Source organism: Phaethon aethereus, assembly GCF_964289735.1.
Source record: "Phaethon aethereus genome assembly, chromosome: 2".
Taxonomy (NCBI): Eukaryota; Metazoa; Chordata; class Aves; order Phaethontiformes; family Phaethontidae; genus Phaethon; species Phaethon aethereus.
This window is the reverse complement of record NC_138582.1, coordinates 168235789-168247823: the sequence shown is the minus strand read 5'-3', so window position 1 is coordinate 168247823 and position 12035 is coordinate 168235789. Positions and strand designations below refer to the sequence as shown.

General features: G+C 42.2%; 1 protein-coding gene across 2 annotated transcripts in view; it reads right to left on the bottom strand.

Moving 5' to 3' along the window:
* LOC309402464 (vasoactive intestinal polypeptide receptor) overlaps nucleotides 1–12035 on the bottom strand; it is a gene marked incomplete at its 3' end in the record, with an annotated part of 125205 nt that overhangs the window by 49454 nt on the left and 63716 nt on the right. For both annotated transcript variants that reach the window (XM_081996303.1, XM_081996302.1), the window contains one exon: nucleotides 7917–8024. In XM_081996303.1, coding sequence (XP_081852429.1) covers nucleotides 7917–8024 — 108 coding nt within the window. The remainder of the gene's footprint in view (nucleotides 1–7916; nucleotides 8025–12035) is intronic.

Below are 12035 nucleotides of genomic sequence, written 5' to 3'. Positions count from 1 at the left end.
GAGAAAACAAATTGAGGAAAAGAATGCTGACTCAAGAGAGAGATTAATAAAGTTTTTAAGTAAATGAGATTATTTTTTGCAAGGGGGAAAATAAATGCAATTCTGCATTTTTGTTTGCTTTCACCTACTCATTATAGATCTCTTTTGCATGCGCAAAAGGCTAGGATTTGTCTCACCTAACTTTTGCCATGGAAAAGTAGGGAGTCTAGTCTAAATTAGACTATCAGGTTCCCTGTAGAGGCCATATCAGGTATCCAAAGGTCATTTCATCCCTTCCTAAGAAATATCATGGGATAACCCATGTCCTGAATGTGCTGGAGGGAGAAAGTAGACAAGGAGTTTAGATCAGATGCTTAATGTTAGGTGCCCACAGTTCAGTGGAAGGAGTCCCATCTGTACCAGCTCCTGGGATTCCCTATCCATGTCCTACTTACAAATTTCTTTTGACTATCCCAGGACTATACTCTGCTCCTTGACCCACCCTGAGCCGACAGTGACTCAAATGTGTTTGGAGGGCCATGCAAGCTTGCAGGTGGCATCAGTGGAGCTACCTGCAGTAGTCTAACCACTTGCTTCAACATCTGCAGGAGTTCATTCTCATGGTATTTCATGGGGAGCTCTTCCCTTTGCTCTGTGCAGTTGTGCAGAGCTGTGTGTGTGTGCCAGAACTGGAAGGGGTGGGGAGTGGTGATAACTGGGTATTGCTTCAGTCTGAAAAATTGGATATTAATAGTAATGGAAATATATCCAATGAATTTGACTTGCTCGCTTCTGTCCTAATGAAGTTAGATAATGCTACAAGGGATTAGTCAACGTCTTTCAAAGTCAAAGTATGGAGAGAGCATGTCATTTCCAAATCTTTCTACAGAAGAATCAGGGGGAAAAAAAAAGGTGACAGAATTAGGCCTTTGCTGTCCATCATACTGAATTTGCCAAAATACTGTCAGTCAGAGGCCAGGAATGATATGAACCATGTTTTGTGTGTAAGTGCTCACAACAGCTGAGATGTACTTAGGATCAAATGGTAGTTAAAATAACTTTGGGCACAATATCAAAACAGAGAATGACAAAAGATAAGAAAGAAGCTCTTGATTCATAGCTGTTGAATTGAAATGACTGCAGAGAAAAAGATACCTTTAAAATTAAAATGAAAAAGCTCTCTGACAGAAGAGTATGAATATGCAAGTTTAAAATGATAGAAAGCATTAAAAAAAGGACAATCTTCATGATGGATTATGATTTAAAACATCCACAATAACATAATAAGATCCATGATTTTTCAGGTAAGTCTTGGGGATCTGCTTATGCAGAAAAGGGCTTGTTTAATAACTTTAGGTCAGATTCTGAATGCTAATGCTGGTATAAGCTAGAGTTACTCCAGGTTTAAAAGACTGTAAACCCAGAGAAGAATTTGTCTCCAAGTTCTTTAGATATAAGACAATATTTGCATACATATTGCAGTGATATTAAATGCACAAGTGCTTTTGATACATTGGAAAATTTCATCTATGTGTCTGTGGATGAGCAGATTTGGTCCACCTGTAGCTGAGATCCTGAGTGTCTGTTCTGAAATACTCCATAGACTTCCCTCCATGAACAGTGAGGAAATCATAGGCTGATTCAAGCCCCAGAGAAACACCTCCAGGACATATGGGATGTGCCTTTCTGTTTACTGCAGGAGAAACCCCAAATATCTGGCTAGATTTAATGTTGACCTTTCATATGGCTAACATTAGATGATACTGACCCTGACTACCTGCACCATGTAGACAGAAAGGAGCAAGGCTAAAATTGGTAGAAAACTGATCTCAATTAACATATGCTCTTGTTTAAATTCAGGAGTTTATAAAACCCTTGACCAGATTGAATCATCTTTCTCATACAGCCTAGACCTTTTAGATCCAAGTCGCCATGAAGAAGAAGGAAAGTTCACTCTTTTCATGAACCAATGCCGATAAGTATCCTTGACATTTCAAAATTCCTGTTTAAGAAAGAAGATTGCAAACCTAAACACTTAGTGTTGCTCCACACAAATATGTACCTTAGAGGTGACACACAATAGAACTGCCTATTTTTGTAACTGGTGATAGCCACAGGGGACTGGTTACATGACTCTCATCCCACCCTAATTCTTTCCTGAAGAACTGCATAAGACCTTCTGAATGAGCACCATGGAAATCATTCTAACAAACTGTGAGTGCACCTAAAAGCTGTCAACAATAAGCACAGACAGGGTCATGCTTGTTATAAGACTCCAGGTAGCCAGTAAAAGCATCACTTCCATGGAAATCCAAAGCCAGATATGACTTGGGGGATTTGCTTCCTAGCATGGAGGATTTGGGACTGCTAAACAGGGCAAAGAGTAGCTCTGAAGCCAGGAAATGTCCTGACCCAGATGGACAGCATTCTTAGCAGCGACGTTCAAAGGAGGAGGCATAATTTTGCTGACACAACTCAAGATTCACCTGAGACCAATACTTACAGTCTTGGCTTGCCTTTATAGCTCATAACGCACAAATCATATCTGAATATTCAGTGAACAGGTGCAGAACCGAGTCCCTCACCCTCCTGGAAGTCAGTGAGCGACATGGCCCAGTCTCTCCCTCTCTGAATCTTTGGGTCACTGCATGGGAATTGCAGTGGGTCCATCAGAGGAACATGCAGAAGCAGCCCTGGAGATGTCCTGGATCCTTAACATTATCTGGTCACTTTGTAGGCTCATCAAAGCTACCTCCAAAGTTAGTCTTTACTTCCCACATAAATCCCCACTGGAACCTTCCTCCAGTTTCTACTGGGACTCTATTCATGGCAGTTTGCACATTCCGCTTTTGTTCCATAGTGGCTTAAACGACTCTTTTCCCTCCTTGATTTCACTCTTGCAGTAGGGACTCTGACCTTTTGTGTTATTAAACTAAGCAAGTGTCACTCAGCCACAACCTTCCAGTCTCTTCTAGTATGATGGGCTTTTTATTTACCAGAATATCTATCTTTCACAGCTTCAGTTCATCTTTGACATTTACATGCAACAGAGGGAGACTAAAAAGCAGTGGCAACATATTTGGAAACCACTGTAGGATGAGGCAAGTCATCTTCTAGCCTCATACTCTGAAGGAACAAGAGTAGACTTGGAGAAGCTACCCTAGTCCAGTGGCTCAGTTTATCTCAGGAGGCTTTCAGGTAGTAAACCTGGCCCGCAGATCCGACTGGTACGAGGCATTGATTGAGGAATGATGATGTCCAGTATTCAAGAAGACATGCGGAAATTTAATAAATGCTTCAGGTGAGCAAAGCGGTATTTTCACAATCTGTGATCTATGAGCAAATTTCTGTATAAGTTTCCTGACTGCTTCCTTGCATTATATCTTTTTTTTTTTTTATTTGTGCAAGAATGACACACAGATCTCTCAGAATTTCTGTTGTCTTCTTGTGATATGATTTTAGAATGTCAATCTGTTGGAGCAGGTTATATCTAAATGCAACAGGAGGATGGAAGGACATGAACCAGTGCTGGCTGCCAAAGCCAGCTAGACTCTCTGATGGCTTCCTACACACATAAAAATGCACTGATGAAAACAGTGTCACAGTTTGGCTACACCTGTGAAGTTGTGCGCTTTCCGTGAGCTTTGGCAGAAGTGTAAATTCATGGTGTGGGATCCACCAACGCAAACAAGTTCTATTTCCTTGTTTCACTAATGCCCAGTGTTTGACAGTGTATTTCTAACACCAGGAAAGAGATAGTGTTTGGTGTGAAAACGGTGAAGATGAACAAAACAAGGGGATGAAGACATTATGTATTGGAGAATGAGGGGAAACCAGGAACTCATGGAGCACGGGAGGGAAGAGATGGCTGAAGTGGCAGTGATCTCTGATAGCAGTGCTGGTGTTGTTTCAAGGCACTTGACCAACACTGGAGGATTCCGAGCTGAACTGCGCAAACGCATGCACGTATCGGTGTGCGTAGCTCCACAAGGGGAAGCTGCCATACCCGTGACTCTAGAAGCAGGCACAACCTGCCTGCAGAGAGGCAGGATCCAGACAGCTCTGCTCTAGATGGCCTGAAAATAGGAATATACCAGAATTAATGATGAAATGCAGTCCTTGCAGTCAGTAGGCCCACTAAACACAAGGAAGGGAAATGGAGCAGGAGCGAGAAGTAAAATGCATTCGTGAAGGAGGGGAAAGGACAGCAGAAGTAAATTTAGAGCACCAGAGGAAAAAGGAGTTTGGCAAGCCTGAAACTCAGAAGGATCTCACCTTGTTGAGTGGCATTCCAGAGCTTGGTTATACCCATCTCTGCCCCCTTAAGTCAATTAATCTCATAGTTGAGGCTTAAAAACTGTCAGTGATAATTTTTACTGTTTAACTTGTGCACAATGGGCAATCTGCTTTTGGAGAAACTGTGGGAAACAAATCCCTATTACAAATGTCATCTTTTATGTATTGGAAGAAAGCTGGAACGCTCTGGTGAAGGGATAGCAAGTAATGCACTTTAATAACAAAAAATGCCAAAAATATTTTCACCTATCTATCTCATCTCCTTCACATGGTACTGACGAATGTCATGAAATAATGAAAATCTTCTGGATTTGTGAATGGCATAAAAGTTTAATGTCAAATGACATCAGGACTATGCTAGTCATGTTAAGGTTTCTAAATGCCACGAGATATTTTATCCTTTATTTACCAGGAGATAGGATATTAATCATTTGAAGAGCATATTCTCCATTAGCTGGGGAAATCTCATTAACTCTTTGTTTCCCAGTATTTCCCCCTTTTTCTGCTATAAATATAAAAAAGATTTTCTCTTGCTCACAACTTTGGTATAAGCTTTCATGTTCCTGCAAAGGGATCAAAGAGTAAGACATAAACATTAACCAGATGACTGATTTCCTTGAAAGCTATTCAGTGATAGTCAGTACTACAAAGGAAGAACTGCTTCACAAACTTTAATGGCACTAATTTTGCAACAAATCCTATAAAACAAGAGACAATCTTATCCTCCCTTTATATAAGACCATATCTGCTTTCCACATTTGTACATGGTTGTACTAAGTGCATAGCTCAGAGAAAAACCAAAGCTGTTGTTTCTGCTTTGGCAATGGCATCAGTTTCCCTGTTTACAGAAGGAATCACTAGCATGTATGCTCTGCAAAGGTGGGAGTCACCTGTATTGTAAGACTTTCTCATCTGCCAGAGCCGCTCTAAAATCATTTGATCGTAAATGGAGAGAAATATGTGGTTTATCGATGTTATTCAACTCATCCTGAAGTTAAGTCTAAAAGTCAGCTGAACTGCACCTCTCAAGAGCCTGTTTCTCACCACTGAGTGTAAAACAAGCTCAGAGATAGGTTTACTTATGGAAAACTCTAAAATCAGTTGATATCAATGCCATTCCAGGTTAAAAATCAATTCCCTAAATACAGGTATCTTACCACCAGTTGAGGCATCCTTGTGGGTTTCTTAGATCCCCCGGCTATCTCAAACGGCACCGGATGCTTACGTTTAGGAAACTGAGTGGATCCCTCAGCATCTACAGTGTAGGCACTTACCTGCGAGCTTAGTGCCTGCATTTCTACTACACTCAAGAGAAGATTTACCAATACAGCAAATGACATCTAAAGAGTAGTTCAAGTTGCTACACACAGTTGTCTGCTGACTGCACTGACTAGGTTGCTGTTGATGTTAATGGTTCCTAGACATCTGCCTCGTACAGACACACCTGCATTGGAAACTGCAGAAATTAAGAGTGCTGAATGCCCTTTCTCCAACAAAGCAAGTCACTCTGTGCTTCACCATATTAAATGAGTAGAAATAAGTATTTTCATGGTGCTGTTCATCTGATCTCTTTAAGTGGCTAATTTATGATGAGGTAAATCATGCCCTAGCCATCACCAACCAAACCAGCCAGCTCTCCAGTGACGGGAATCCCTGGAAGACAGTCAGATGCAGAAAACTACATTTAACTGGAGGAAACATCCAAAGGAATGTGAAATACCCCTAGAAGGCTGCTGACATTGCCAGCTGCAGGGGTAGATGACATTTGCTGAGCTCACTGCTCACAGCACAAATGCCAGCAGCCACACTACAACATGGGTACACAGGGAAGGGTCATGGATTGGCTTGCATTTGAGGCTCCTTCTTGGCCTGGCACATTGAGATAAGAGCACAGAGAGCCCAAGTGATGCCTTGAGTTTCCTAAGCATAGGTCTTCTGAGATATCCAATGACACATGAACTATGGACGAACTGCACCTTTCTGCAGGCGAACATGGAGACCAGCTGAGATGTCATATGACATCCAGAAACATTCTAGGTCAGATTGGATGGGGCTCTGAGCAGCCTGATCTAGTTAAAGGTGCTCCTGCTCATTTCAGGGGCGTTGCACTAGACGGCCTTTAAAGGTCCCTTCCAACCCAAATGATTCTGTGATTCTATGATTCCAGAGAGCTGCAGATGCCCCTGAATGGGCAAGTGTACTGAGTACCATAAGCCTATCCTAGAGCACAATTAAAGGCATTCCACTTTCGTTAGCTTAATTTCAACATAGCCACAATGATATATATTACACATATATAATATTATGCATAATATATATGAGCATATATATATAATTTGGATGTATATATCATAGATACACACCACACACATTTATGTGTGTGTGTGCATATAATACTTTCCTCATTGCTCTCCTCTGATGGGATGAAGTATTAGAAAAACTTCTCAAAGAGTTTTTTTCTTCCTGTTTAACCCAACTTTGCTGGGTCTCTAAAACCCAGTGAGCGAATGTCATGCTCAGGAGAGGAGAGGGCACAAAGCATCAATGGCAGGCAGTTATTCCACATGGCTGGACCAATGCACAGGAGACGTAATCAAAGAATCACAGAATCACAAAATCATTAAGGTTGGAAAAGACCTTTAAGATCAAGTCCAACCATCAACCCAACACCACCATCTTAGAACCTAATATTACAGCAGCTTCTGCCTGCTTCCCCTGGGTGTTGATGCATCAGTGATGAACTACTTGGAAGTTCTGGAAATCAGGAGGTTACAGCACTAGGATAGGACTCCAGGGATTTCGAATTTCCTTTCTGGGTCTGCAAAGACTTTTGGTGTGGCCTTGGGCAAGTCATGTAACCAGCATGTGCTGGTTAATCTGTGTAGTGTCTTGGTCTGTTAAACAGGGACAATACTGTATCCTTACTCCCATTCATAATCTATCAGTATTTGGACTCTAAGGCTGTAAAGGCGGAGACTTATCAGCTTGGTGCACAATCTCCAGTGCAAAAGAGCTTAATTCTCTGTGGAGGTCTGCAAGGCTGCTATAATAAAAATGGTAAATAATGACTATAAACTACCGGGAGACGGAGAGTCCTGCTGCTGCACAGCCCTTGAGACCTGAGTCTTAAATTAAAGCTTCCCAGAACATGCCGAGCAGTGAGTTAAGCTACTTTCTCCATTAACCTTCCCTGCCCATTATTTGTCAGGTTAGTTTCTTGGCCTGTGGCCAAATTTGTCACTTCAGCAGAAAAATACTTTATTACATACAGTTTCAGCTTGTTTATTTTACGTGAGAGACTTAATTACTTGCAGTGCTAACTGTCCATTTTGTACAGCAAATACACTATTACATAGGTAGATTCAATTTTCACTGCACGACATCCATATTACTGGATTTCACCAGGAGCCATTTTTGCATTCCGATGATCCACGGTATGTGGTGCTGCAAGAAGGTTAGGGAGGATGCTCTAATGGTTTGGGCATTCGTGTATGGCTTGGAAACCTCCTTTACTTTGTGCAAAGAGCTTGTTTCTCCTTCTGATGATACCAAGAAGCTTCCTCTGTGATACGATGTGAAACCCTACGGGCAGTGAAGCCACAAACCCATTTCAGTGAGATGAGCTCTCTGGTTTTGCTTACCGAGAAAAGTAGTGAGGAATCTGAAGTACTTTGGGCATGGCCGTACCACAACTTCTCCCACCTCTGCTTCAGGCCAGCACGTGATGTTGTCCCATTGCCTTCTGCAACCTGGGGAAAAGAGAAAAGCAGACGGTAGAACAAGCACGAGTGGTATCTGCTGGATGGAGCAGAGGAACCGCATCAGAGCAGAGCAGCTGTGCAAAGGCATGTGGAGCCTACGACCTCAGTGCAGGCACCTTTTGGAAGGAAGGGCACAGAAATATTTTATTTAAACTTGTGGCTTTCGGCTACCCCAGTCCCTGAAATTCAGCACTGGTTGTGCCTGTAATTTTCCAGAAATCAGCACAGAAAGAACAGCAGGTTGGTGCAAGAACTGGGAAAATCAGAGTTAACAGAGAATAGTGCCTTTTTTCAGATGAAAAAAGCAGAAATGCCTAATTAAATATCTCTCTTCCTTGCCCTTATCTCTCCCTGTTGCATTAAAACACCTGGTCTGACCATGTGAGACATGCTCCCCTTCCCTCTCTGCTTCCCCCAAACTTCTGTCACCAGCTTTTTCTTCCCCTTGAAATGAGGTGATTGCGCAGGGCGTGCGCTCAGCTGGAAGGGGACACTGATGACAATCAAGGGATCAGGAGCCAAATACCTTCTCAAGAAGCAGTTTTTCTTCTTAAAATGGGAGAAGGAACAAAACAGTCCTGAAGTTTGAGGACTGTGCTGTTCGTCCTTTTATTTCTGCTTTCTCAGAAGACATTGATGGTATCACATACATGCTGCACTGTTGAATAATGTAACATTAGCACTGAAGCCAAAAGGAGTTGGCAGACCTGAATTAAAAAAAAAATCAGATTTTTTTTGCCTCAACATGTTACATATATTACAGTTCCTACTAGAATCTTGAAAACACTTTTTCCCCTTTAAATTTGCAACAGACAGGCACTTCAGTTACTTCTGGGTTAGATAGATGGGTTGTCAACAGACCTCACTTTTTCATAGCACCTCTGGTCCTGGTTATTTGTCATGCCCTATTAGATTGCAACACTTCCTCAGCTGTGACTAACATCTTGCTGTTAAGGTCAACAGCCTAACAAGAGAAACTAGAATATGAAGAAGAAAGCTTTGGGAAAATACTTTTGACATGCAAGCAAAGGGAACTATGAAAACCACTGTCAAGCTGCATTTCTTGGTAATTATAGCCCGATCTGAAATTCTTCCTTTAAATAATTTTTTACTACTCGAGCTAAGGAAAAGGCTGCTGTCATCATCAGTGTGTTCAGACTGAGGCAGCATGCTGTCTCAGATCAATAAAGAGAGCACACTAAAATGCTTTGAAGCTGATAAAAACCCCTCAGCTCCCTTTCAAAGTTATTTTACACGTTTTTCCTTCCTTCTTTCATGAGCAAACAGAACTTTTCAAATGAAGTCCTGAGGTGAGTTTATCGGAGCCTGAAAAATGGAATAACTGGCGGTATCTTCTTCATGCATGCTATTCTGTAGCATTCATTAAAATTCAGTTTTCAGGTTTCCAATATCAGGTGCAAAGCTCAGTTTCCACAGCGTCACATTTATCTGCCACCAAACAGCCATCAGCTCCAAAAGTATTAAGATATTAGATATTCTGCCCACAGAAAATAGATGATTTCATGACAGGATCTTTCATGTTCTACAATCTTTTCCTCCATCAGCCTCAATAAATTGTAGTGCACCCATTACCTCCGGACAGGTTATAATGCAAAATAAAATACGTCATAATATCCGATGGCTTTTTAAATGTCCCGAATTATGCACTTGGAGAATTTTTGTGATCTGTACCTTTTTCTGTGTTAGCATTTTTCACTACCTCCTGTGATGCATGAAAAAAGCTTTAAGGTGTTCACTTTTGTAACAAGATCTCCGTGTGATTAAAATAAAGTGGAGACACACAAGACTGGCCTTGCAAAACATACAAAGTGGATCTTTAAAAATTATTGCATCTGTAAAGACCTCTCATGTCTGTCTATTAGCTCTTTCAATACCATTCTTCCTTATTGCTCCCCCAAGATGTGCTGACACTATTTAGGCAGCTGCCTGGAAGGGTCTAGGTGAGCAGTGGGATTCATATCCCTAAATTTATGCAACTAATAGTCAGATGTGTAAATCTGAAGAAGCCAACTGGAACCAGAACTCTGGCTGGGATTTCATGTCACCGTAGGATGGTTATCCAAAGTGCAGAAAATGAATCATCCTTTGGAGGTGTCCTCTTCTCTCCAATGACTAGAGAGGGCCTGCATGAGTAACTCGAGTTTAATGAATTGGAACGATATGAAGATTGACATCTGCAAGATGCCTTGCTCTTGCAGTTCAACGCCTGCCGCTCGCCATGGAGTCCTCCCGTTACAACGTCAGGCAAAAGTTTGTGCCGTCCATCTAAACGAGGATGCAGACAGCCTTTATCAAATGGCCTTCCAAAAAATGGTTTTCTTTCTCCAAAACTGATAGACCTTACCCTGGCAGACTGCTGGGATCAGGAGGGTGGCTGGCAATATTCAGTCATGTCACCGTGACAGACCAATTCCTGAGAAAACTACTTGAGGGCAGAGACAGTTGCAACATGCCCTGGAAAAGGGGAATCCCTGTCTTCCCCGTGGCATCTCTTGGCCTTCACGGATGTAACAAAGATGACAGTTTGTTTTGCCTGATCAAATCATGTTTGGTGATCGCTAAGTGCTTCCCCATTAATTAATTATAAATGTTGTCTTCTCCCTTGCACTCAGTATCTGCAGGAAGAATACAAAGGTATTTATCAAGCCTTACCTAAGGCAGCAGGTGGAAATGAGCCATGAATACATCTACCCTTCAACTTCATTTCAATCCAAAGAACCGCTCTGCTCATTTGCTTGTTATCAAAAGGCAAGGAATACACACTGCCAAGGGCTGTGCTTTGCTTCGAAAAGGATCACAAGTGACTCTGAAGAAACACTGCATAAAAACTAGTGTGTGACTTCTGCAAGATGGTAGGTACATTCTTTAAACTCGTCATTACAAATATGTATTTTTATATATATATATACATGTACATATATATATATATAAAAGAGACTTTTTCAATTATTTTAACTGTGACTTCCAAACACTCCGCTTTGTCCTGCTGTTGCCTGGTAGATCGTGAAGTGCTCTCTGGAGCTAAATATCTTCTTCTGGAGGGCTGCAAGGAGAAATCGTTCACAACTCTAACGAAGCTGCCTTTAAACCTTGCCTCAGGTAAGCAGAACAAACTGCTCATCATTGTACTGTAAGCCACGCAGTTAATGTAATTACTAGCAGCCACCTCTCTCCCTCCTGAAATGGGGTCCCGAAGGTGTGCTCAAGGAGGACCATCAAGGAATGGTCCAGAAGCTGTCAGCCGCAGGCCAGAGCTGAGATCTTTACATCCGGCAGCTCAGGCTCCCTCTTTGCGAGCCAAGTGCCCCAACTGCAAGCCAAGGGCTGCATCAGCCTCAGCTGGGCTTTGGAGAGCCCCCCTCTAAGAGGCTCTCACCCAGAAGAAGTGGCTGAAGACCACCGGCACAGTCCTGGCTGCAGTGGGTTAGAAAACGCCAGCACAGTTGCAGAAGGCGATAACCTTTTCCACTGTCTTCTCTAAATGTGAAGCAAAGCTCAGGCCCTCATTTCCTCTCCCTTTAAAAGGTTAACAAACAGAAAACGGGTCAATCATCACGAGGCACAGGTATACGGTGATTTGCAGCGACTAGAGTGCAAAAAACATTTATTTGAGTCATATCTACACTTACAGCAAATATATGGTCAGAGCTTATCTAGGAAACAGCAGAGAAGAACTTTCCTTCATGAATAAACATGACTTCCAGAGCTCTGGCACGGCTCTGAGATATGACTACGTTTGGCTGAGGAAAAAAATGAACGGCAGTAGGCTGGTGCCAGGCACTCTCTTAACCCAAGTGAACTCCCAATTCAGAAAAAAAAAACCTTTCAGGCCATCTCTCATTCACGCCAAACTCTCCCTAATGAATCGTGTCGCTCCTGCTCTCTTCTGAAGGACAATCACACACAAGACTTTTGCTCTTTGAATCCATGTTCAGATGCAAAGATACCCATTTGATGCCTGGGGTACCTCGGGATCTC